We start from the raw sequence: 25,944 nt of genomic DNA, 5'->3' as shown, positions 1-25,944 counted from the left end.
GGCACATTAGTCTCTGGTGGTTTACCAGCAGCCATAAAGTCTTCACCACAATTACTCACACTCATTTTCACAGAGTGTTGATTTCATTCAACTTGTCAGTAACTGTAAACTTAAGCAACCAATGCATTGGATTTATGCTATTAAAGGTGTGCACACAAGAGCCATTCATAGGTAGCAGTACACATACCATGAATTAATTCGCTCGCTTCGTCGCGACTGGTCCTTGATTCATACGTCCAATTATATCCAAATCCACAGCGGAATCCAGTGCTTAGTTCAAAAAAAGTTCCAAAGCGATGCGTGATAATCCACAAAGAAGTAGTTTTTGACAAAATGTAGCGACGATTTGCCATCTTGTCACTAGTAGAGGTGTTTTGTAGGGCTATCTGACGCGTGGTTCCAAATGATTCCAGTTCCAGTCCAATACTGCATTTTATCTTCTTTATTTTTTGCTCAGTTCTGATGCTCAAACATGTTACAATCCATAGTTCTGATGCACCATGACTCTTGCTCCTCACCCTTGATCCTCACGCTTGATCCTCACGGTCAAAAACTGTTTGCTTCCCCAACACCCCCATTCCCTTGCTCTCTGATTATCTATATACACCTTAAACCCAACACCTGGCTTCCCTTGCTCCCTGATTATCTACATACACCTTAAACCCATACTCCACCCAGTGTTCTCCAGTGGAACTACAACAGTCAAAAAGAGAGCATAATGGCTCTTACAGGTTGTAAGCATCTTACTCGAGATGTTGTCATAGGACACTGAATGGTTGTTTATATTTCTAGTATTCAGAGCAACGTTTGATAGTAAGAACAATTTTAGCTTTTAAGAGCTGCAAGAGTGCAAATACAAAGGGAAAGAAGTCTACTTTTTGAGTAATACAAAATGCATTTGTCTCCATTTTTGCTGGAATTTTTGTGTCCTTATCTGAAAAAAGAATTTGACATGACATGAAGCTTGTCTGCAGGCACAGAAGATTCTGCTTGTAATCGCTTGGCTTCTTTCCTCCGATGCGCTGTATTAGCAAAGCGGGATTGATAATAGCACATACACAATAATCTTTGGCTATATGTAGTACATTTTTACATTATGAATGACATTAATTCCTTAGCCTAATGTGTGAGTTTGCATTTATTTATATATTTCTTCAAGACCTGAAACTGTTAATGCTTAACACTTTAAGAACCTTCAAAAATATAATAAAATTATGAGTTGTGTAAGTAAATTGTGAGTGCAACCCGCAACCATCATGGTAAAACAAGTGGTCTTTTGTATATGCTGAAGGTTTCTGCATCCTGCACTGAATCATGTAGAGATTCCTTACATCTGCTGGCACCTTTGTTTAATGGAAGCTGCTTTCTTTCAACCACTCGTATTTTTTTGGAGTTGTTAGAGCCAGACGTCGGCACAACATTGACTGCAGCTGTTGTCTGGAAAAAAAAGAAATCAAATCTATTTTGAAATCAGTGATGCATGTGTGAACGTGGTGCTCCTTCCCAGCACCAGATAGGCGATTCTTCACCAATAGCTCTTTCCTTTTCTTTAACACCTTTTCTACTCTTAGCCTCTTCATCTCTGCAGTTTCTATAGTCTTGAGACCCATTATACATCAAGTCAGTTCTGATTGCAACGTCTGGGATCTAATTTCTCTAATTGTTTCTGTAGATGGGCCCATAGCAAGATTCTTCTTAAAGTTTTGACTCACTATCACACTCACACTTCTACAGCTGCCTTGGCTGTTAGATTGTGACTCCTGGTTCTCAGTCCAACAGTATCCAATAATATAACGTACTGTACTCTATGAACAATGATCGACAGTTTCACATACACTTGTAACACTTGAGGCTTCTTAACACCTACAAGTACAATATAGTACTCAATATAGTATGGCCTAAATCTCTAGAGAAAGTTGCATAAAATATTATTTTCCCTGGACTTCTGTCATTTGTTAGCGTCAGCAGATAAAGTAGTTTTGGTTATAAAAGGATTCACAGCTGGTCTATGATGTGCTACAGTACTCATTAATCTGTATGTCCCCTTATTTTCCAGTTGTAATGCTCTGTAGTTCATAATGTACCTACACAATGTAATATTTGAAAGTCAACAGTTAATTATAAAATACCTACAAAATAATTCCACGTTATTCCCTCGTTCCATGTTTTGTTGCCTTTCAAACACAGTACAAGCATCAGTACCTACTGTAGGGGTATGCAGTGGTAACGTAAATTGGAAAGTTATGCTATGTGTTGTAGGACATCAGTAATATAACAGTATATACACAGACCTGCTTCCTCTCCAGTGTGCTCTTCTCCTTTGACACTTCTTTAAGAGTCATTTTTCCTCCCTTTTTGTTGTTCAATTCTTCTTCCTTCAGCCTTGTCATCTCCTCCTGAAGCCTCTTTTCTTCCTGCCCGAGCTCCCTTTCAAAGAGGCGCACATGCATTCACACGTTTTTATGGTTGTGTAATTTTGGTTCGAAATAATTGGATGAAAGCAGAGTCAACTAATTTGGTTAACTTTTGTGAACAAAAACAAAATAAATCATCTTTAGAGGAGATTTTAATTAAATGCAGTCATGCACTCAACATTAGACATATATCTGTACTCTCCTGTATACTCTTAATGTATAGTTTATTTCTACATATCTGTACTCTGTTGTTTCCCGGCTCATCTTTATTTGTCAGTTTCATTTTTTCCCTCTGCATTATGGTTGCATTTATAGTCATTTTCAATCTGATGATGTTCAGTTAAGAGAGAGTGATAATCTGACAAGATACATTGACACTAGCGTATCTAAGAAAAATAAATTCTGCTGTCTGTACTTCTCTGTTAGTCGCTGATCAATATGCTCCTTCTTCTCCTCGGGCAGAGCGTCGTACTCCTCATCATCCAGCTCCTGCAACCACGGCTCCTCCATTTCAGCTTTCTCTTTCTCCAGAGCCTCTGAAGTACACAAGTAGACAGTTACATATTTCTTAACCATAAACCCGACTGATTAGACATACATATACACTAAATAAAGATTTGTAACCTTTGTATAATAATGCGTCATCAAGTGCATTTCTCTTACCCTTGGCTTCTCTCTGTGCTTCCTCTCGTGCCTTCAGGGCGTCGTACGAGTCACTCAGGTTGACTACAAAGATGCGTTTGCGGTTATCAAGGGCCTTGAGAATAATTTGCAGCACGCTTGCTGCCGATTGAGCATACACAGACTCCAGGCCGTCAATCACGATGCCGCGGTGACAGTCGCTTAACTAACGCCATGACGACAACAAGACGACAAAAAAAAGAAGACACAAGTGAGACTTAAGTAAAAAAGTGTCACACATAATACATATCTGATATATATGTTTGATTCATCAAAGACTGAACTGAATAACCACAAGACAAAACTGTGGGTAATCTACCTGAAATCTTTCTGCCAGGATGTCAACCAATAGCTGTTCAGGCAACAGATTACTGTCCACATCTCCTCCTTGAGGAGAAACCACACTCAAGCTGGTTTATTATAGTCAACTATTATTTTATTATTTCAATTATACACAGATATTAAGTAGGTTCATACCCTCAAATTAGTAGAGGAATTTTTCAATTTACAAACATGGACTTCAATGCGTTGACAGCAGCAGCAGATGAGCAGAGGAGAAGAAAATATACCAGGCAACGGGTAAAGTGTGTGTTCTCGGTCCCCCGAGGAGCCTTGGAGCCATTTCCGCTGAAGCACCGTGTTTGCTTCTTACCAGCCTCCTCAGGCTTCTTCCCAACATTAGCGGGTGGCAGCACAGTCGTAGGGTTGTGTCGCAGTCTGGCTGATAGGTGAAGTTCCATTGACGAGCACCTCGGTAACCACGGCATCAACACTCAGGCTTACCCCTCCGTAGTGACGGGCCAGAGCTGCCACACAGCTGCCATTATCTAAAGTGGGGAAGACACACAAATTCACACCTATCAATCCTACATTTCTGGGTATACAGCATATAAACTGGGAGGCAAGTTAGGAACACATATTTTTGGTGACTCTTTTGGATCTAGTCACATATTTTATGTTAATAACAGATAAACCAGAGAGGTATTGCAGGTGAAAAAAAGATGGATGAAACATGGGTCAAATTAATTCAATATATTAGATTGATATATGAGGCTCTCCAAATGAGATGACAAAATTGAGCTTGATTTAAAATGCATAGCCAACTTTTTATTGATCAATTAGTCAATCAGTTGCTTCACCTGTCAGTGGCGCTCCATACACAATAATAGCAATGCCTCTGCGGTTGCGTGCAGCCAGACCCTCAGGCGACAGATCCACACGCATGTGGCGAGCTATTACTCTGGAGACGGGGGTCATCTCGAGCTGCCCCAGTGCCTGGGAATTTCCCACTACGGTCATCTCCGAAACCACTGAAAGAACGAGTGTTACTTAGACACGCAGGGACTGTGGAAACAACAGTGAATGTTCAAATGTTGTACTTACGTAATTCAGCTGGTTTCAAACTAAAAGAATGCATTTCTTCCACTTTGCGGTCTCTTTCCTCGTATGTGTCAACCATCACAGCTTCATCTTCATCCAGGCCTTGTTTCAGTCCTGCTGTACACAGGTAGTTTGGATAAAAACAGAGAACCGACATTATATGCAGACACCTTTGAGTACATGATTTCAGTTCTTAAGGATCATGTGTGCCCTAAGCTACCATCGTCTTTCAGCTGGGAGCCGTGCTCCTGGTAGTACTCGAGCAGTTCCTGGGGAAGACTTTCTCCAGGGGCTCTGGGGGGCAGCAGTAATATGCGATTCTCGCCATAACCCTTAACAAGACGCAGGATCTACACGGGAGGAAGAAATGGGAAAGAGAAGGAAACCGTAACAGAGAGAAAACATAATATGGAACAGTTAGAAGAAAATGAAATGTTGTGGGCCAGTTAAGGAACAAGATAAAAGAAAACACATCTCCAGGGCAAAGAGTGGTTGGAAAGATCTGGAAGAAACATGTGACTTCCTGTGGTGTAATGCATTGTGCAGGGGTACCTTTTCTTCTTCGGAATACTGTGTGTCTAATTCCAGGGAGTAGAACTCAACAGGGAAAGGGCAGGGGTTTCTGACAGTGACGTTGACCTCGACGTCAGTGTTGAGAGGCAGGCATGGCCCGAGCTCCAGCACAGACGGGCAGAACTCCAGATGTGGCTCCTCCGCCCGCCCCTGGGCTGTAATGAACAGCTGCTGGCTGCTCTCAGCCACACAGACATGTAGCTGCCTGTTGTAAGAACTCTGTAGAGACACGTGCGGTAGGTCATCAATCCATGTAAAGCAAAAGTTCCTCTGCTATATGTCATGCCAATCTCTAAAATCAATGAAGCACTTTACCCCCTCAGCAGGGTTGAACTTTATCTGGACATGGACCTGTTCACCAGGAATCATCTTGAACACCACAGCAGGCGGTTGTTGTATCTGCAAGTCCTTTTGATGCTGGTAGAGAGCAAGAAAACCAAATAGAGTCAGGTTTGTATGTCTAAACAAAGACTTTTTCCCAAAGCAGTTGGTGCCTTAAGAAAATAAGAGGTCGAAAAGTTAAATGAGATGTCCAAAAAATGACAGATCTGTTACCTTTTTGATAGGCTTTCCCTTCTCAGCTATACTCCAGAAGCCCGGCACAGACTTGTGATTAAACAACTGTATTGTCCTCATCTGATGGGGAACAACAACATGAGGGCATTCTTGTGTCAATTTGGCTACAACAGACATTAGTCAAATCAATGTCGGAGACTAGAAAAGGATCTAAACTTCCAACACTGTACTCTCATTCAATCCTAGAATATAACAAGCAACCTCAGCAGGGCTACACAAAGGTATCTCTTGTAACACTGTATTACCTGACACATGCCACATTGCACAGTGTCGAACTGCAGGGTATCAGTTGAAACAGTGACGGCCGGCTCAGTCACCAAAGCACACAGCCGCACCTGGACCGTCGGGCCGCCTACGACCTGTAGATCCAAGTAGAGACAACGCGGACACAATGCTACTGCTCAACAAGGCAGACAACGAGCCAATTAAGTTTCACCCTGAATCATGGTTACCTGTATTGGCATGACAACACTTGTATCCCCCATCTTCAGGTCAGCAGTTTGTGGGTCAAATTTGACCGTAAAAGTCTGCGTCTCTCCACAAGGCAGGTTTTTTACTCTTTTAAAGTCTGTACTGAATCCTTTGAAGATGCAACACAACAGTTTTATTCATTTCAAACATGTAGAATATTGAGAGCCCAAAGAAAAGTAATTTATATCAAAAGAGTATCGCCCCATTGATGATGCAGCCCTCCAAACCCAGCAATTCTATTTCATTCACATTAATTCATTCATATCCATCTTGTATCACTTTAGGATTATTCACTCATCTTACATGATTTAAAAAAAATAATAAATCTGTAAACTTGTCTCTCTGGATACAAGAGAGGGTTATTTTGTGTAATGTAAACTGGTTAGCTTGGACCCATCCAGTGTTAAATAAAACCCGCCAACAGTATTTCTAAAGCATAATTAAACATGGAATGCCATTAATTATTAAATATACACACTAAACTACTATTCCTATGAACTGAATGAAAAATAAATAGATGAGGAAATATGAATATCAATTGGATTAAATATTTAAATGAGTCACTATAGTTCAAATCTAGTTGTTAGATCTAAACAAGAATAGCTGGCTGACTCTGTCTCTCTCCCTACAGACCGCTGAGACAATAGACATACATTTTGAAGTAGACCTAAGTCCCGGGGCGGATTGACGTGTTTTCTCTCTAGTTTCCTGTGTAATTTCTGTGTGTCCTTGAGCTCATTCAGTGCTGCTTTTCTGTCTATAGTTTGTGAATGATGATACCTGTTCCAGCTAGAGGTTTGACACTGGCTTTGAAGGACACAGCCACTGTACCAGTGTTTGTCACGTTTACACTGTGACTGTGGGGAATGGCTGGAATGACATAACCAAAATCCAAAACATACTCTGGAAGCAGGAACCTAGGGCAGAGGAAAGAAGTACTGAGACATGTGTCTAAAGCGATGTGATTTTTGGATTCAATTGTTCAGGTTGTCAAGATGATAACATGTTAAACAAGGGACTATTGAGTGGATTCACGCCATGACATCCAGTACATTGATTTACCACAGAACAAAAACAGACCGTTGTTATTCATTAACCCAAAATCTTTGATTACCCCAACACAGTTCTTCTTTCAGACCAGTGAGTGGGCCATCTGTTCAACTAAAATCTGTATGTGTGTGTGTGTGTGTGTGTGTGCAAACATACTGGCTAAGTTTGTGCCACTTCATGAAGGAACTTTGCGATTCTCGGAGCTCAAGCAGACTGTCAGTCACAGCGAGGGCATTCTCGTAACTCCAGTGCCAATACTACTTCAGCTTAAACACTGCGTGGGAGTCTTACACAATATGCAATGTTTAAGATGTAATTAACTGCGCTATACTCCCTAAGGCTGGTTACACATAAACCCCGTGACAACAATACACCTTCAATGAGATGAAGGGTCGACTTCTACTCATTGTTGTCCACAAAGAGGAGGGATATCGTCCCGCTTTAGAAAAGAAACTCTTTCTCGCTTTCACTCTTCAACATGAATACCTAGAGCCGGAGATGGTAGCTGGAGATTTTAAAAGGCTCTTCTTCAAGGCAGCAGGGAATAAGGACTAGTTTGCTTATCTTCTGCTTTCTTTAATCTGAGGTATTTTATTGAACCAAAACACATTAATTTGGATGTACTTTGAATTGCTGGTCTCCCTTGACGCATCACAATTGAATAGTGTACGGTGTGGGGTGGTACGGCTGTGGACACAGGCACTCAACACCAGGGTGGTGAGTTTCAATATTTTATTTATTCCGCTCACAAGAACACGCCGCTCGCTCGCTCGCCCCCGCCTCACGGTTCAAATAGGGGAGAGCACACACACCCACGATTATCCCCAGCTGATTGTCATTGTTTTCACCTGGCACTGTTCCCCGAGCCACTCCCCCTCTCTCCCACCTGCAGCCGGGCTGAAACCACGCCCGCCACCACAAATAGTAATCCATATTTATTCTCATTCTTAATGTCCACCTTTAAATTCGGACTTAGAAATGCATTCATTGTCTAAATATAATAATGGATTAAATTTGTCCTCCTCGTATCTTATTTCCACACCATCTGACTAACATTGAAGAAGTCTCTGTCTGTATGTATTGCATATTGACTTCACACTGTACTGTCAAGTGTTACTCCAGTGGAACCGTTTGTTGTTAGTGGGATAGTTTGTGATCGTGTGTTTCTTACTATCCATTATCACACTCAACACAATCCAAGAGAGCACAATGTTGAGTGTGTTTGGATGAGGAATTTCCAAGAAAGAAAAGCTGTGCCAGGCAGAGCAATAGAAAGTCACTGAGGGCAGTGTAGAGGACAGGGTGTAGATGAGGTGGTAATGTCGCCAATTGGTAAGTCCTTATCTGTCCTATCCTTAAAGACCCCCTTATTCTGCCTGTACTAAACAAAGCGTTGTATAGTCTTATAGTCTCATCTACAGTACAGTCGGCTTAATAGAAACCTACATGACACATAAAATCAATGTTTAAAAAAGAATCTTGGTCACAAACTGTAAGGTGGTGTTTGGCTTCGGCTGTCTGTCTTTCATCAAGTGCCGTTCCATTCATGAGCTCCACTCCCTCCACAACTCTTCTGGACTGCAGCACCAAATCACTGTAAGACTCCTCTGCTGCAAGGGAATCACATTTAAAGAGTTACATTTGTGCCAGTATTTGCTGCCAAATGGAACCGTCTATTGACCAAAAGATTTAGGCTCAAAGATTGCTAGAACAACCAGAATTACCGGCACGCGGTCTAAGAATGTCATTACTTCATAATTCATCCAATTCAACAGTATTAGTTAGAAATTCATATCTATTCTTAAGTTATGGGCAAAAATGTGTTTGGAGAGGCCACAGTGACCTTTAACCACATCATTCTATTGGCTTTACATACTAGGTGCATATTTTATTTAAAAGAAACAATAAACTATGACACCATATAATTACCACTTCTCTGTTACTGCTGATTATTAATTACTGTCCCAATGCAAGGGGAAAATTACCTTCTATTGACATTACCCCATAATTGCAGTTGGGCATTTTGGGTTACGGGTGTGCATACAATTACAAGGGGGGTATACAATTTTATGGCTAATATAGTAACATAATAGTAGATGAAAAACATATTTCATTAGCTTGGTGAGTGAGGATATGGTCATGTCTCTATGTAGGAGAAAATGTCAAAACATACGCAGGTTTTGTGGCAAGTTAAGGGTGATCCTTGGGAACACTCCCTCTCCAGTCAGCGTGAGGACCTGCGGCAGTAGGAAAGCCACCTGCAGCTGAAGCTGCCTCTCAAACACCTCTGGGGTGCCTGGGAGGTAGAGCACACGCAGACATCACTCCGCACCGGGATCAATGTAACCCTGGCACACAGAGAAGGAACTAGGTTAAAAAACAACAACAACCGTACGCATGATAGGTTACCCTCCCACATCCAAAAGAGTGCAAAGATGACCTAAAGGAGCGGGGATGACCACGGGCCGGCCTGGTATGACATGTCTTTCTACATGTTGCTCATCCTCCAGGGCCTTCCTCAACCCCCCTGCCTCCTCTTCTGCCTCTTCATCCTTCTTTTGAAGATGTGTGATGCTGAAGTTAAAGCCTATCTTGCCAGTATTGGTTAGCGTCACCTCAGCTTCACTTTCTTGATCAAACGGCTGGATAAAAAGAGACAAGAGGCAATATTGCTTTTTATATGGATAGTGACTTTATAGTGAATTGGTTTTGTGGCTGTCTCCACCCAGTCTCTCTTTGGTGCAGTGGATGTTCAGTAGCGATGATACATCACAGTAATAGTTTCATGAGGGGTCACCATCATGAGGGGTGATTCAAAAACATTTCCATTTCCACAAAGCAACACAGGGAGCAACAGAGGGAGAGACACCGAGAAAGAAAAAATAAGAAAAAGAATATTGCTGAACAGACAAGAAGCTCAAGAATCGTTCTGAGTGTGGGTGCAAAAGACCATTGTGTGAAAAACTATTCGGTGACATTCACCCTGAACATTACATATGATGTCTTTGACACAGACTGAAACATACCTTCTTGATTGGTATGGCTTGTTGGGTTAACATTCTGAGGAGATTTAAGTCTGAGTAAAGGAGCTGTGCTTACATACCTGCAGACCAAAGTCGATATGCGTGGAGTACAGGCTGTAGCTGATTCAAGATGCCTCTCCTCGGAGTCGGATCTCATAGGTCGGCCCCTCTTCTACACGGCACTGTGCTACCACCTCGCTGCTGACATTCTCTTGGCCGTAGAAGCAGAAAATGACCTGTTGCTGCTCACCAGGTTGCAGATGACCGAATATCGGCAAGATATCAAACACCTAGAGGCACAGAAAGAAAAATACAGATGAATTCTCATTGATTCTGCCGTTATTGTTATTGTGCATTCACATTAAAGAGATGTTTTGGTGAATGGGTTTTCTCTTCTCGTCTTAGTACTCGACCGTCTGTCTGTCTCTACATCATTGCATGTCGAGTTTGTTGCTTTTCGGCCTCCTTCCTGGCTGCTGGTCCACTCACTTCACACAACTGCCTGCAGCCGGCTCATCCCTCCTCCCGGTCTACACACCTCCCATCAAAGCCCCCCACCAACATCTTCTCCACCTTGTTGTTCACTCATTGCCAGATTGTTCTTCCCCGCACGCTTTTTATTTTTTTATTTCCGGCCTAACTAAGGGTGTTTTTCTTTTCTTCATCTGGTTTTTTGCTCTCACATTATCACGTCTCAAGTCTGCGTTTCATCTCACACTTGGATCAATGTTTACTTCTTGCCAGCTAATATCATCCACATGCAACACGTAAGAGAAATAAGGACACTATTGGCATATTTAGGTTTACATTAGTGAAATTGTCTACACAGTAGACAAGAAGAGGATTTGATTGTTCAAAGACAAATCAAGAGATTCATCAACAGTGAAAATCATTAGTTGTTGGGGCTCCAAATGACATAAACACTTGTGTTACAAGTCTCATGCATACATTATGAATAAGGAAACATCAATGAAGGCTTCTCTGAATGTTTCAGCATTCAATTACATCAATAGATCAAAAACAAGGAAGATATTATGCACGCTGAGAACAAACTGAAGTTTATACATGCAAAAATGTGTGCGTGTGAGTTCATTTGCATGTTTTCTTTCTCCATAGCATCACAGCATACAGACAGACTGACCTTCCCACCTGCAGCTAATTTGGACATGCAGATGTCTATATGTGGTGTCAGCGAGGTGGCCTTTGATTATGTGTGGTGCCTGTAACCAACAATTGGAATGCTAGGAACTTGACATTGGTAATTGTATGCGCAACAAGGGTTAAAATGACTAAAAGACACACAACGCACTGGACAGTGAATTCTGTTTATGTTGCAGAACAGGCGTTCGAACATGTTCCTTCAGTTTGCCCTGATGGCTTTGACACAGGGTCTCTAACATTGATAACAGCACCACCACACACACACACACACACACACACACACACACACACACACACACACACACACACACACACACACACACACACACACACACTCTGATCGATGACTTAATGTCATATTTGACATTGGAGCGAGAGGAGATCAATTAGGAAGGAGAAAAAAAAAGATCTAGTTGGTTCGAGGCCACAAACACAGAGACTGTCACATTTTGAGGAAGAGGAGTCGGAGCAAAAGCTCGAGAGGCACAGTGTTACGTTGACTACACAATCAGTAGATTTGTCTTTTGCAGACATTTTTGCGATATGGAAGGGATTTTGCTCTTTACCCTAAAACTTGTTCCTTCGGTATATTACAGTTTTGAACATTGCTTTGATCGGTAAAAAAAGGTGTCACTGAAACTATGTGCTTGACTTATTTCTACAACCCAATGAAATTAGCATGTAGCACACTGTTAAATAGACTCAAGGTATTGTGGCGTCACTAGAGGCTGGGTCCTGGAGGGACGCTACATCCCCAGAAGATGGCTGTGTCCTGGGACAGCTATGGCCCCATCTGCTGGTGGACTCGGGAACCCCACCCCTCCAGCACGCCTGAGACTGATGAACACCTAATGAACTGAAGGGTTTTTAAGAGACAGGAAAAGGAAGAGGGAGTGGAGAGGGGAAGGAGGCTGACAGAAACAAGCAGCAGACTGGGCGCCAGACCAAGGACCCGAACACAAAAAGACCCGGGGGAAATAGCCCGGATGCGATGCTACACGCCGCGCAAGAGCTAGTAAGACTGAAGAAGGGTGTTTTCCTGCCGGAAAGGAACCAGTGTTTTAGTTTTACCTCAAGGAGAGGGTCTACCTAAGTTTGACACTGAGAACGTTAGAACCCCCCGAACAGCAACAAAAACGTTATTTTCAGTAAACCTGGTGTCCTAGCATTCCTTGAACTGTTCCGCCGAGAGCGGTGTGCCCTCCTGTGACGTCCCAGTATGAATGTTAACTGATAACTGTGTGTGTACTTTCAATGTGTAAACGGACCTGATGGCCCTGTGTTCCCAGTCACCCAGGAAGACCCAGTGGTAGGACACGGGCAGCAGAGAGCAGTTGGTGATGGCGATCGCCCTGCGAGCCCCCGTAAGGTTGAGCACGCAGCCAAAGTCCACCGTGGTGTCGGAGAAGTGAAGGTTGGGGAAGTGGACCTCAGCGTACAGCTCCACCTTGTGTCGCTTTGGGTGTCCCCCGGTAGTGTATCTCGAGGACCTAAGAAATATATATATATATATATATATATATATATTTATTTATTTATTTATTTATACGTTTAGATACTCATTCAAGCAAAGGCGGTGATCACATTCAATCTACATTGCATGATTATTGTTTGAGCTTCACCAGATCCTAGATGCTCTATTCATGCAAACAATTACAGGTGCCTCCACCTAGTGGTTGACGGTCATATTTCACTTATCATTACAGTAACTTAACTGTTTTTAATGTTGCATGCAAAAAGTCAGCTTTTCAGAAAAACAACAATCTCATCTTTATGATATTGTTGGGGAAATTGTAGTATACATTAAAAGGGAAATGCTAAAATCTAAATGAACCACTAAATGTACTCACATTGCAACACTGGGCTTGTGACCTCTTTGATAAAGCATTTATACCCATTTTCAAAGCCTATCACCTCGGGTTATTTGATTTGGAGGTAAAAATACTGTGTTTATTAAAGAGAAAAGCCCCATATAAAGAAACAGTGGTTTATATTATTTCTTAAATACTGAGTCCAAAAACTCCCAGACAACAGGTATCTGTCCTGGGATATGCTCTTCTGTGAAGGTCAAAATGTGACCTGGATGAAAAAACTAAGCAATACAACAGGAATTTGTTACCTCTTTCACGACTCGTGACACCCGATCCTGACAGTAAGTTGGGTCAAAGCACACCCACAGCTCAGCCTGCTGCCCATCACCTATAGTCATGGACTGGGAAAAGATAAATCTTGCCTTAGTTAAACAATGTAAAAAAATAGTCCTAATAATATCCTAGTTATTTTCACATAGAACACACGATTGGCAGTCGACAGAAGATTCAAATGAGGTGCTCGTGCCAGGCCAAAAGTCTGTGTGCCACTAAAATCAATAGGTTTCTCCTCTTGGAGCATGAAATGAAAAAGTTAACAAAAAGGAAGATACGTGTACCTTAGTGGTAGCCGGGCTATGGGCTCCCGAGGCCTCACACAAAGAGAAGGACTCAACCAGAGAGAGCTCAACAGAAAGAGACAGAGACAACACATTCTCCAAGACGAGCTTCTCGTATAGCGGCATTAGTCTCTCTCCTGGGACCTGTGAGACATATAAAAAAAGGGTACATTAAAGAAACATTAAATAACTAATAAAATAGTTTTGAACGGTTTCCTGGAGAGATTATTGTACGGTGTGGGTTGGTACGGCTGTGGACACAGGCACTCGACACCAGGGTGGTGAGTTTCAATATTTTATTTATTCCGTTCACAAGAACACGCCGCTCGCTCGGTCGGTCTCTCTCTCTCCCTCGCTCGCCCCTGCCTTACTGTTATATAGGGGCGAGCACACACACACACACACATGATTATCCCCAGCTTATTGTCATCGTCATCGACAGGTAAGATCTACGCACATGATGAGCTCTCTACAGCCCTGTCGACCCACAAAGCCATGGCACACCAGGCGCTCCTGAACAACCTTGGTGAAGACAAGAAAATAGCAACTGTACATATAATATCAGAGAAAAACACTGTGAGCCTGCGAGCTAACTGTCTCACCTTGGGGGAGTCTGAAGATCCTGTCAGCACCATGTCGACTGAGCCGCCTGGCGCGAGCTCCACATGAGAAGGGCTGAGGCTGAACACAGGCCTCTCTTTGCCAGAGGAGGGCAAAGGCTTACCGATAAAGCCTTTCTTCTTGCTCGGAGCACGGATGGGGGGCAGGGCGGTCCGGCTGCCTTTTGGAGATTTTGACAGAAAGCTGTCAGTCCGCCAGTACAACCGGTGCGTTCGCTTACCCTGGTTTGTCAGCTTGAAGGGGTACTAGCATGATGCATGGCTTGTGGGACGATCAGGAGACAGCAAAGAAGTGAGGCATCCTGTCAGCGCTACATTTTCAGTTGTAAATTCACCGTATCAATATCATTGAGCTCATTCTACCTTAAATATGTGCCTAGATCAAGGTCTGTCACTGACAATTTTGGGGCCAGTGCCGGTGGCGGACAGAAGCACAGTGTGCACGTGGCTGTTCTGGATAGATACTTCCATCCTGGCCCGGAAGAGAAGTGTGTCCTTCAGGTGAGCCACTACTTTCAGCTCCAGCTGGCTCTCAGGTGGCACCTCCCCCTCACTGGGCTCGACCCGGCCAAATGTCCCTCCGTGGCTCTGAGGAAACTGAGACACAATCACAGTTTCTTTACGGCGTGTACGCGGTGAGCTGAAGCCTCTGCTCTGAGCGAATGTGAGGGATGAAAATATTTTCCCAGAGTGAGGGGCAATGTCACTGTGGCCTGTGCCACACAAGGACGGGAAAAGATAGATGCGTAAAAATCCATAGCTACATAATCGTGTCTCATTACATCTATTTGAATGTATGTCGTAAGTGTTTAACGATTTTTAATAGTGGTGGTATGCATGCTCAGAGGTGTGTCTGTGCTGCGATGTTTGTACCATGCAAGCACTGAAGTAAGCTGGACTAGGAGACTGGTTTGACAGGCGCAGGGATCTGGTGATGTCCGTTAGAACCGGAACTGCGCCAAAGTCCAGCTGTTTGCTGTGAACATGAACTATTGGTCCCTGTCCAATACATGACAGGACCACCTCCTAGAACAGAACAGAACCAAACACAGGCGGATAAGAGAACAGAATTAACCGAGCAATTCACGGAAAGACACTCACAATTACACCCCCATAGGGCAGAAACAGTGATTCACACTCCAAAGCGCACAAACTTCCCAGGATCTGGGGTGGCTGGACGCTGCCAAACACAGCGATGCGTAGAGTCCAACGGCCTTGGCAAGCAGGAACACAGGAAACTCCTCTGAACTGTGAGGGCGAATCATTCCGGTGGGAGTGGAACTGCCAATGAGCAGTGACGGACTCTCCTCGTATTCCTGAAAAGGTGAATTTACTTTTTTAATGCATGCATACTGACGTCAACATCCATTGTTTATCGGAAGCAGAAAGACATTTTTCCACGTTGCAGTTGTCTAAGTCATGATCAGATCATTTATTTTGACAAAATACAATCTAAATTCCATTTAGTCTTAATCTGCAGTGAATATTACCTTAAATTGTGTTTATCAAAGCAATAGTAATAGTAAGGAAATGTGTCCACTTGCTTTCTTGAGAGTTGAGGGAGAAGATCGACACAACTCCCATGTTAGTGGGTTGAACATGAGGCTGGAGCCAGGAGACAGCTAAGTATACTGCTCCCAGTTGAGAAATTTGTATATATATATATACAAACACATAAAAAAAAATCTTTGCATTCTTTTTTTGAAAAATTAATGGATTTTTGTCTTGTTGCTTTTCTCGATGACTGTATGCTCGAGGACCTCTTGAAACTAATTTATTGATTCTATTATACTGGGATGAAGGGCTAAACTCCTCAACTGTCTGGTAGGGCCCCAAGTAATCAACAACTGCTTCATGTCTGCCGCAAATTTTGCCTTTGTTGTGGATATAAAATGGACATCCATAGAAATCTCATTTTGAACGAAAGCATCTGTAGCAAGAATAGCCGGATGTGCTTTAGAACACTAGTAATTTATCTTGCCATAATTATTCCTCGTGTTCCTACTCCCATTAAGAAGAACCCTTCCCAATACACCGTCAATGTTTAGGATTTTGCCCTTGTTTTATCATGTGGACACTGTTGAATGTTACTGCTTTTAAAGGACAATAAAGATTCAATGTGATTTGTTTAGAATTTGTTTTCTTTGATGAGACATTGTCTTGAATATACATGCGTCCTCAGGACAGGAGTACCCTTCCAGCAGAATGAACTATTTATTGCAATGATCCACCCAACCTGGTCAAGCACTCCATAGCAGGCAGGTAGAGGGCCGGTGTTAGTCAGTTGCACTTTCTGTTCGTATCGGTGATCGAGAAAACACCTCTGAAAGTTCAACACCGGGGTCTCCACCACAATAGCAGGAACAACACACCTATCAACAAAGATAGATACACAGGGAGAGAGTAAGAGATGGAGCAATCTGTGTCTTATTCATAACTGTAGTTCATTCATAACAGTATTTGCATTATTGAAAGAAGAGCAATTCCGTCGCCTCAACGGAAAAAAAGTCACTATTGTTGTGGAATATTTCAATAAGCTCGGTAGAAGAGAATGATTTGTCTAATAAAACGGAGTCTTGATGAATGATCAAAGTTGCAGAAAGTCCATTTATTGCTTGCAAGCAGGAGGTCAACTACACAGGCACGTACAGTATATATATGTATATATATTATAATGCCATACATTGCATTTGCATCATAAAATATCCCAACAACACCTCCAACATTGCCCAGAATAGTGGAGGTGACGTTGGGATATTTTATGATGCAAATGAGGTTCAGAATGTTAAACACGTCCTCCACTGATTTGTTGACACCTGTATGGAGGTTCATTAGAACACACTCACAACATGTGAAGGCAGAAACAGCACAGCGGTTACTGCCAGAGAGAAGGCACTGTACTTCAAGAGAAAGGATGTCAGGAGAGTTTGGATAAGGCACTGTAAACCTCTGCTCTTTTATGGCAACAAAATAACTAAAGAATCATAATAAATTAATAAATAAATTGTCAATATTAGTGTTTTGTACAATGAACAGAATCACTGTGTAAGAATCAGAATGAAAATTGCTTGGAGACGTCTCAATGTTCCGTCCTAGCTAACTTCACCTGAAAGTCACTGTAAGTGGTTGCGGCCGTCCTGTGACAGTTAGCAGCAGGTCCTCTGTGAAAGTTCCCAATGTGTGACTGCAGAAGATGACTTCCACATTCTGGCAGGCCCCCGAGGGAAGGACGCCTTCCTCAGGACAGAAGGAGAAACAGCGGCCAATAGTGGTGTCACGGCTCGACAGCCTGAAAGGAGCATCAATCCGTCCTTTGTTGCGAACCTTCACCTGGACAAAAAAGACAATCCACTGATTAGATGCTCAATCATCTTTTTTTTCTTAGGAGCCCCACTAAAGTAATAAACCTGTGCTGCATTTAGCAGGAAACAATTGGTGACTCGATTACAGTAGAAGAGATTGTTCATGAGTTGTTTTTGTGTTGGAAGTGTTATTGACCCTTCAGTTAATTTGGATTGAGAGTTAAGCTCATTTAAAAGAGTAAACAGCCAATGAGGCTGGTGTTAACACCTAATGTTAATTCAGATGAACATAATTTAGATTTTTCATAGTTATTGGACGCTGATTATCAAATGATCAGGTCGTAGTTGAACTGGACATTGGGTCCAATGCCCTCGGCCATTATTGTGAGAGTCAACCGAGCTTCACGGCCTGAGTGGAGACAGAGGAGAGTCAGAGAGAGATTCAGAACACAGTTAAAGACAGAGAAGCCCCCAAAATGGAGATCAATGCGGCTTAGAAGACACACTCAGCGGCCACATCCAAATTTCCCCAAAACCTTTAACAACCTTTGGGTTGAGATATTGGGGGCTCATGACTGCATGGTCTGATATGAATTCTGATTCATACTTTATCAGATGGTGTACCTGGATCCAGGTGAGATGCCTTTACATCTTGCAATGAAATGGATCGTAAATGACTGCTTGTAATTACCACTTGCCTTCTTACTCCGAGTTTAAGGACACAAACTAGAGAAAACCACAATTTTGCACTACAATTGGCTACTTGATCTTGGATAATCAAAATGTTGTCAAATTTATATCAAAATGCATTCTGAAGGTCTCTGGGACTTCGGAAGGTTTGATTAAGTGACGCCCAATGTAAATTGAGACACTGATTATACTTGCATGTCTGTACATTAGATACCAAAAATGGAATTCCAGGTTCTGATCTCCCAGGTTTGGTAATGTATTCAGTAGTTAAATTGGCTGACCTTTTCCCTTCCTCAAGAGACTCACATCCTGTTTGAAGACTGGATTTTTAGTCATAAGCGTAATTTCTAAAGGTCAATGGGATTTTAATAGAAGTTTTCTTATTGCTAGTATTCATATTAATGGGGCAAGGCACAAGGACAGTTGAATTTGCTGAAACTTTGCTGACCTAAAAAGTCAGGTTAATGGACTGTAGACGGGCAAAGCAACCGAAGAGCCTTAGCGTCCACCATCCCTTCATCTCCAGAGCCATCGCTGTAACCCTCCAACACGGTTGCTCCAGTTACACTGAACACGTTACTTACCTTAAGCACAGCTCATATCTAGTGTGTAAACATGCTCTCATTTGCTGATTTGCATTGTCAGGTCATTATGTATTTGGATCATTACCAAATTACTTCATACATTTGAAGATTGACCCAATGACGGTGCTAGAGGAACCAGTCAGCAATCCAAATGCATTTACAATTCGTCCTGAGGCCAACATGAATGTCTGCATCAGACGTCATGTTAATCAATATAATAATGTTGAGACTTTCCACAAAATAAAGCAAAAATGTTGGTGGCCCTGGAAACATGAAGCTACCATGTCTAAAAATCTGGCGCTGTTTGGTTGTTACTGTCCCATAAAGATACGTGCAGTACTGTGCTCTGGAATGTGTCAGCTAAATATGCGTTTTCCACTTACCTGTGATATCACAATATATGGTTTGTTGGTACAGTTTGGCCTCCTCAGGCTTGAAGACAATGTGAAACTGGGCTGGAGTCCTGGGCCATATCTCACCCTCCTGAGACACAGTAAGACAAGAAGAAGAATGAGTGAATCTACCCATAAAGCAGGCCTGCATGCACACACTGTAAATGCGTATACAGTCACAGAGGGGAAGAAAATAGATTAGGTTTAGGTTTTGAAACCATTCATGATTAATGTTAGTGAGAGCCTCGTAGTGTGCAGGTACGATATTTTTTAATGCAACTCCAACTTCATTGATTCCAGTGTGGCAAGCAGTGTGGAAGTTGACTGTTTATTCTTCACGCGTAAAATGAAAAGGTGGGTATATGAATCTGCGGACGCTCAAATTCCCTTCCAAGGTTATTGTTGGGACTGGCCTGTAAACGGTTTAATCTCCTTCCCCCGCACTGTCCTCCCTCCCTCAGCCAAGGGAACCTGGCTGACGAGTGGAGGAGACACTGACAAAAAGAGCCCAGCTCAGTGGCCCGCTGCTGGGGAGATTGGATTTATGTTTGAGCAGCGAGTCCGAAAAATAACTCTTTGCAAAACCGAGCTCTTGGCATGAATTTAATAGTGTACTTTGAATTGATTAGAGGCTGTTTCAAACAGCCAACCTGCTCTTGGATAAGTTACTGAAACCCTGCAAGCTCAGATATGGCTTTAGTGAAGTACAATAACCTGCTTTGCGTCGATATGTAGTTATATAGTATTAGATCACTCCGATACGTCATGAGAAGTTATTATCCAGTGCAGTTTGCAGAAGAGGGAAACTAAGGTGCACATCTATGGGTAGGGCGTGCACCAGTAGCTAATGAGAGAGAATAGTCAAGAGGGAAACAGAGGGACACAGAAAACAGAGGCACACAAAAACACACCGCTGGTTCCATGGTAATACAGCTGTGTGAGAGGACCAGCCGGTGGTCCCTCACTGTCTGGCTTCTGCGCTCCTGCAGGGCTCTGGACAGCAGCGGAAGGCGATGTATCACTGTGGGATGTGCTTTGCATTGAGCGAGCAGCCGCTTCCTCTCAAACTCCTCCTGTGCCAGGCCCGAGCTCTCGCTGGAGACACAAAAGGAGGCGAACATCGTGACATCGAGAAAACAAGTCGGGTTGGGGAGAAGAACAAAGTGGCAGAAAGAAAGCAAAGGGCACTTGAGCTATTTCTGGCAACAAATAGAGGATGGAGAAGAAAGAACGCAGCAGGTCATTCTACTTTCTACATGTAGAAAAGGAGGGGAAATATACTGCCCTCTCTACTAGAAGTCATTGTATCAAAACCCCATATTTTTGTTGTCCTTGTTGAAGCATTTGTGTGCACGCGTACCTCAATAAGCTCAGGGCCTCCTCTTGCAGGCTGGGCCACGTGGTCCAGAAGTACTTCAGAGGGATCTCACTCCTGTAGGTGAGGGACACTGTGCGATGGCTGGCCAAGGACATGTAGGTCTTTGTCAAAAGGACAGAGTCTGCCTCAAGGTGGATGTCCAGTTCTTCACTAACACCTTGCAAGCTGATGTGCACATCTTCACCTGGTTAGGAGACACAGAAGAGGGTTTTTAATACTTCTGATTGAGATCATCTAATTGGGTCTCAGGAGTTTAAAGATCAAGGTCAACCAAGGAAGATTTCTACAACTCAGCGTGTTATGTATCCTGTTCAAACTACTTTTCTGATTAAGTGAGGTGAGTAAGGAGACTGCTTTCATCAAATGGATCAGCCATTCAAATGGAGCTTGGTTTTATATGTGATAATGTGTCGAACCCATTGCCTGCCTGCAACTGCCTTTACATCATCAACATGATGACAAGAAAACTTGCAGTTATTCATTATGAATGTGTGTCTGTTTACATGCTGTTGGGTTAGTGACACACTAGCTTCGCACACACAACTAATGACTCTTGCTTTTCACTCTTGCATCACGGATATCAACAGAAAAGGAAAATTCAAACACACGATTAAGGGCCAAAACGACCACATTTTAAAGATATACTATTTTAGAACCTTCACCCTATCAAACACCCACCAAGAGAAGTAAAACGAATATATCTTCCTTTCTGAGTAACGTGCATCTACAACGAATCGACTCCAGTGCCGACTGAGGGAAAAGAATAAATAAACTGACTGTGAAGCATGTAGACTCTCATTGCAGACGAGCGCTAAAGTAAAAATGCACTCTGTTCATGCCGTGCTTATGTTTGCCTCCAGCGATGTAATGATCAATTTCCATCATTTTCCATGGTCCATCAGACCAATTTGTTTAGCACCATGGGATTATTCTACCAACACCACTTCTGTGGAGCTGTGCAGCTGGAAGAAGCTTTAGAGGAGACTTTGATGTGTCCAGCCTGGGTCAGGAGTAAAGCTGATTTGGTTCTGATTGAAGCGTCCCTAGTGTGTCATGTTTGCAATTTTTGGCCACCGATGTTTGGCAGGAAGTCAATAAAAAGTATGGGCCTATTTCCTCCCGGACTATGCAGTAAAATTGGGTTTGCCGAGTTACACCAAGCTGAGGTTCAGCATTGAAACCTCTTTGAACATCAAATGAGTGCAAAGTAATTCAAAATGTTTGTTTAGCATTCCCTGAACTCAGGTAAACGGTCGGTTTGAGTGTTGAGGCGGTTAGTTTGAGGTTTCACAGTGCAGGTTCATGTTGTGTGTACTATTGTCAGATACTCATGAGGTCCATTTGGGTTAACAAGTGTAGTGACAGACTCAATGTGACCAGAAAGAGATTCACATCTATGATTGCACTAAAAGGACATCTCTCTGAAAATTGCTTCTGTGGAAAAATAACCCAGCTGGTAGGAAATACACTGCAACAAGGTAAGTAAAAATAAACTTCTAATCAAAACAGAATATTTCACTACAGCTGTGGAGAATCCGGATATGATGCACTGTACTACTGACACTGGCTTTACCAGATGCTGTGGTCATAGCCTCATTTGTTTTCTCACCGGTGTGGTAGTGCAGGACCAGCGGCTGGCTGTGGACCCCTACTGTCATAGGGTGGAAATCCACAGTCACCTGGACGCTCCCGCCGACGTCAACAGTCCCACTGGATGGCGTCACAGAGAACGGGCTGGAAAAAGATGGAATAGAATTTAGAAACGGAAGTTAAGGCCTGGCGTCTTTTTTTAACAGCTGGGATTCAATGTTGTTTTAGAAACTAGTAGAAAAAAGCCAAATTGAATTTTAATTAACAGTAATTACACTAACTGTTAATGAATTGTTTGCCTAGCACAAAGTACAGCAATACACTTCTTGAACAGTTGGCAAAATGTTTGAATTTCAAGTTTTGTTGTGATCCATGGTTAGTATAAACATGAAATACAGGTGGAACACATGAGTGTGGACTGACTCCCACCTCTGCGTGTCCAGCTTGAACTTGGCCTTGCCATTTCCTATGTTGCGGACATGCTGAGTCTTCTCTGTGGAGGATTTCACAGGACAGACGGGGAAGAGGAGTTTGTCGCGGAAATCAAGAATGGCACGTGGCCCAATGGCACGGACTGGGACCTCAAACCGCTCCCTCTCTGTCACAAACACCACTCTATGTTGGTAGTCCTAGGAGGATAGAAATGAATAATTTAATTTTAAATTGGTCAGGTGATGCTGAACCACCAGCACACAGGGCTGGACTGGGACAAAAAAAGGGCCCTGGCATTTCTGCTCAGACCGGCCCCCCACAATCGGTCGGACACAACCACCAACCAGTACACTATCCTAGCTTTCCCTGTAGATATGCATATCTACTGTTCCGTTCCCAAAAACCCATACAAGGTTGAGAACTACTGTAAGTGCCATGGACAGTAATGTCGGTAATCAGACAGTTGATGCACCCCATTGACTTCCATAGTAGAAAAAAAAATACTATGGAAGTCAATGGGGTGCATCAACTGTCTGATTACCGACATTCTTCAAAATATATATGTTTGTTTATCAGAATAAAGAAATTCATACAGGTTTGAAACAACTTGGGGGTGAGTAAATGATGACACAATTTTCATTTCCCCCTCTTTAATATGACACCAAACAACATTTACCTCTAATTGTTGAGACACATCCCATAAAAAACCTATACAAACAAATTACTCACACAAAACGTCCTGATAATATGTATATACAATTTAGAGTATTCACTTGCCGTAATATTGCATATTGATGATATTGGAAATTCAGATGAAACATTATAAAATATCTAGTTAGTTGAATATACAGCTTTCAAAATGCAAAGTGGGTTTTTAACCCCCATATAACATACGTTAGCTACCTCTTCTAACGTGTAACTCGTTGGTGAGTAATAATTAAAATAATCAAATGGCATCATTTAAGTTTTTTTCTAGAGAAGAAGGGCCGTCGACAACCGTTATGATTTTTAAATGGTTACATTAGAATATCCGAAGTTGCAATTGAATAAGTGAACTCTCAACTCTGCTAGCTACAATAACAGTGCTAAATAGCTTATGCTGTGTTATTTGACTTTAGCTAACTGAGTGGCCATTGCAGTCACTTTTAAGTGACAATTTGACAAATGACAACCTGACACTCAGACTTTATAATAGCAACAACCGACAACGATAATGTTTGTTGCCTTATTATAATATTCATTAATTGAGGTAACTGTTAAATCGTCATCATCTTCGTTGTGGCCCAGCCCAGCCACACACACTATCCTCATGCACCCGCCCTGATTAACACTCCCTCCCTGTTCATGTAGCTACCTGCTTGCTTACCGTTTCAATGACACTCTCCTGCTCACTCTGCCCCTCCTGGACTTCACTGTCACACTGACACCTGCTGCACCTTCTCCTCTGCTGCCTGCGAGCTAGGTTTGCCAACCGTCCCGTATTACCCGGGACATCCAGAATTATGGGCAATTTTGATTTGTCCCGGCCGGGACAGCTCCAGTACCGATTTCCAATCACAGCCTGCTAAGTTAATGACGCGCGAAAAACTCCCGGTTGTTGTGAAGTTGTGGCGCATCAGAGCAGTGTGCGCGCAGGTGCATATGTATATGTATATATAAAGCAATCAATTAAAAGTCACTCCGGAATCGAACTGGAGTGCGCAAGGTGCCACACGTCCTATAGAGGAGCACTGCGGTCAATAATATCTGAGAGAGGACACCAAGAAGTACAAGTCCGTTAAATAAACAATAAAAAACGAAAATCCCGCTTTCTGCGTCCGCTGCCCGTCAGCTCCCTTTTTTGGTTTTTCTCTTTTTTGTGTCAAGTGTGCGTTCGTGTGCGCGTGCCTCAAAAGAGTGACTTTCTCTTCTCTGCACCGGTCCATGCACGAGCAGTGATGCCCTCCCCCCCCCCCTCTCTCTCTCTCTCTCTCATTCTATGTAGTCAAAATGGGGTTTTTTTATCTATCAGGAGCCCCTGCCCCTGCTCTGACATCACCGGGGGCAGTGTGGTGTAGATGGTGAAGGGGGGTGTGGGGGGTCGAGGTTGGACGTCCCTCTCTTTACCTCACAGTTGTGTTACAAGGGAAACCCTCTCCTCTGCGGAGGGGGGCGGGGCGGCAGGAGGGGATGAGGGGGGGCGAACTGGAAAAAGCTTTTCTTCCTTCTCTGATCCTCTCATCTATCCATCCTCAGTGAAGGAAGAGTTCAGAGCCTTTTTGCTGAAGAAAATGGGCGAAACACAAACAAATGGCGGCTATTCCCCCCTTAAGGAACACAGTGGTGGAATATACATAATCCCATTTCATTGTCCTCGGGCAACACAATTAGTTCTCCCTCCACCTTTAAGAAATGCCCTTGTCATCAGTAACACAGATTATTATATTGATATACTTTTACTTAATCAAAGCATTTTCTTTTACTTTAATGGAGTACTATCATGATGCAAATATAATGTGAGTATCAAAAGTACACAAAAAAGGTGTGTGCAGGTTACTGTTTTTAATACTTTATTTATATTGGTGTTGAGCGGTCATGTTGCCGCTTCATTGCACCCGAATGGTGGTTAAATGTCTTACAGCTCACGAGTGAAAGATATAACAATCAGACATAAGAATGGCGCTTGAAGTTACTGTCCAACCCCCCTTCCAATTGTCCTTGTCTTCTTGATGGGAGGCCCCAAGAATGAACCGGGTAACAGATGAATATAGGTGAAGGTGGCTGAGAAGGGGGGCTGCAGACATTTAATCAGATCTCTCCTTTGGTGCTCCAGTCTTTCTTCCTCACACACAAACCAGCACACAGACAAACACGCACGCACACACACACTCCTTGAGGGGAAGCGGTGAGGTTCGAATGACGCTCCTTCCTCCTTTTTCAACAGTGTCTCTCTCTTCCTCTCACTCCTTGCCCACCGTTCCCCATCTAACCCATCTCGCCCCTTCATGCTCCACGTCTCCTCAGTGGGACAACCTGGACAGGGGGCCACAACTCTGGTTGTTTCGTTTCATGCAAGTTTATCTGTTCAGGGGCAAACTGTGTGTTGCTGTCGCTAATGTTTGGAATTATACTTTGACTCTTTGCAAATGAAAAAACAAACTAAAAATGAGAAGCTTTTAGGTGACTTGTGCCACGACTCTCCAAACTCACAAGACAGGTG

General features: G+C 42.9%; 4 protein-coding genes across 10 annotated transcripts; all 4 read right to left on the bottom strand.

The window, feature by feature from the left end:
- Nucleotides 1–361: 361 nt before the first annotated feature.
- LOC119209846 (hydrocephalus-inducing protein homolog) lies at nt 362–3,774 on the bottom strand. Its single transcript, XM_062557878.1, has 7 exons — nt 3,732–3,774; nt 3,415–3,482; nt 3,078–3,261; nt 2,830–2,950; nt 2,292–2,427; nt 1,332–1,437; nt 362–1,022 (listed from the first exon to the last, which is right to left on the bottom strand). Exons 1-7 carry the CDS (start codon nt 3,772–3,774, stop codon nt 931–933), a joined length of 750 nt encoding a protein of 249 aa, XP_062413862.1. The 3' UTR covers nt 362–930.
- On the bottom strand, nt 3,533–14,564 carry LOC119209573 (hydrocephalus-inducing protein-like). 7 transcript variants are annotated; one of them, XM_062557926.1, is made up of 18 exons: nt 14,360–14,564; nt 13,758–14,279; nt 13,449–13,541; nt 12,598–12,819; nt 10,249–10,458; nt 9,586–9,787; nt 9,319–9,493; nt 8,637–8,755; nt 6,876–7,012; nt 6,077–6,204; nt 5,870–5,983; nt 5,604–5,684; nt 5,364–5,465; nt 5,028–5,267; nt 4,696–4,825; nt 4,479–4,592; nt 4,235–4,405; nt 3,533–3,922 (listed from the first exon to the last, which is right to left on the bottom strand). In XM_062557926.1, exons 8-18 carry the CDS (start codon nt 8,687–8,689, stop codon nt 3,774–3,776), a joined length of 1,419 nt encoding a protein of 472 aa, XP_062413910.1. In that variant the 5' UTR covers nt 8,690–8,755; nt 9,319–9,493; nt 9,586–9,787; nt 10,249–10,458; nt 12,598–12,819; nt 13,449–13,541; nt 13,758–14,279; nt 14,360–14,564; the 3' UTR covers nt 3,533–3,773. The 7 variants fall into 7 exon arrangements, with proteins under 7 accessions (XP_062413910.1, XP_062413911.1, XP_062413909.1 ...); XM_062557927.1 differs by having other exon boundaries at nt 9,319–9,787; nt 13,758–13,901; nt 14,215–14,279; XM_062557925.1 differs by having other exon boundaries at nt 9,319–9,787.
- Nucleotides 14,565–15,480: 916 nt separating this feature from the next.
- Nucleotides 15,481–17,844, bottom strand: LOC134105290 (hydrocephalus-inducing protein-like). The gene is made up of 4 exons (XM_062557877.1): nt 17,818–17,844; nt 17,484–17,707; nt 16,614–16,749; nt 15,481–15,693 (listed from the first exon to the last, which is right to left on the bottom strand). Exons 1-4 carry the CDS (start codon nt 17,842–17,844, stop codon nt 15,481–15,483), a joined length of 600 nt encoding a protein of 199 aa, XP_062413861.1.
- Nucleotides 17,845–18,005: 161 nt separating this feature from the next.
- Nucleotides 18,006–24,605, bottom strand: LOC119209842 (hydrocephalus-inducing protein-like). The gene is made up of 7 exons (XM_062557876.1): nt 24,112–24,605; nt 22,743–22,942; nt 22,333–22,457; nt 20,706–20,907; nt 20,257–20,440; nt 19,337–19,436; nt 18,006–18,088 (listed from the first exon to the last, which is right to left on the bottom strand). The coding sequence occupies exons 3-7, from the start codon at nt 22,379–22,381 to the stop codon at nt 18,006–18,008; spliced, it is 618 nt and encodes a 205-aa protein (XP_062413860.1). The 5' UTR covers nt 22,382–22,457; nt 22,743–22,942; nt 24,112–24,605.
- Nucleotides 24,606–25,944: the final 1,339 nt, after the last annotated feature.

This window comes from Pungitius pungitius, chromosome 15 (genome assembly GCF_949316345.1).
Source record: "Pungitius pungitius chromosome 15, fPunPun2.1, whole genome shotgun sequence".
Taxonomy (NCBI): domain Eukaryota; kingdom Metazoa; phylum Chordata; class Actinopteri; order Perciformes; family Gasterosteidae; genus Pungitius; species Pungitius pungitius.
The sequence above is the reverse complement of the archived record's forward strand: the minus strand, read 5'-3'. Positions and strand labels throughout refer to the sequence as shown.

What these genes read in the sequence shown, in the direction of transcription:
- LOC119209846 (XM_062557878.1), bottom strand. Translation starts at nt 3,774, where the DNA reads ATGTTGGGAAGAAGCCTGAGGAGGCTGGTAAGAAGCAAACACG. An exon ending in AGCACAGAGAGAAGCCAAGG is followed by an intron (nt 2,951 to 3,077) that starts GTAAGAGAAATG and finishes TGTGTACTTCAG; the next exon opens with AGGCTCTGGAGAAAGAGAAA. An exon ending in GCACACTGGAGAGGAAGCAG is followed by an intron (nt 1,438 to 2,291) that starts GTCTGTGTATAT and finishes TTTTTTTTCCAG; the next exon opens with ACAACAGCTGCAGTCAATGT.
- LOC134105290 (XM_062557877.1), bottom strand. Translation starts at nt 17,844, where the DNA reads ATGAACAATCTCTTCTACTGTAATCGA. An exon ending in ATCTCTTCTACTGTAATCGA is followed by an intron (nt 17,708 to 17,817) that starts GTCACCAATTGT and finishes TTTTTTGTCCAG; the next exon opens with GTGAAGGTTCGCAACAAAGG. An exon ending in CCACTTACAGTGACTTTCAG is followed by an intron (nt 16,750 to 17,483) that starts GTGAAGTTAGCT and finishes CTTTGTTGATAG; the next exon opens with GTGTGTTGTTCCTGCTATTG.
- LOC119209842 (XM_062557876.1), bottom strand. Translation starts at nt 22,381, where the DNA reads ATGACAGTAGGGGTCCACAGCCAGCCGCTGGTCCTGCACTACCACACC. An exon ending in GGTCCTGCACTACCACACCG is followed by an intron (nt 20,908 to 22,332) that starts GTGAGAAAACAA and finishes TCTCCTAACCAG; the next exon opens with GTGAAGATGTGCACATCAGC. An exon ending in GTATTACCATGGAACCAGCG is followed by an intron (nt 19,437 to 20,256) that starts GTGTGTTTTTGT and finishes ACTGTGTCTCAG; the next exon opens with GAGGGTGAGATATGGCCCAG.
- LOC119209573 (XM_062557925.1), bottom strand. Translation starts at nt 8,689, where the DNA reads ATGGAACGGCACTTGATGAAAGACAGACAGCCGAAGCCAAACACCACC. An exon ending in CTCCCAGCTGAAAGACGATG is followed by an intron (nt 4,593 to 4,695) that starts GTAGCTTAGGGC and finishes ACCTGTGTACAG; the next exon opens with CAGGACTGAAACAAGGCCTG. An exon ending in TTTGAAACCAGCTGAATTAC is followed by an intron (nt 4,406 to 4,478) that starts GTAAGTACAACA and finishes TCGTTCTTTCAG; the next exon opens with TGGTTTCGGAGATGACCGTA.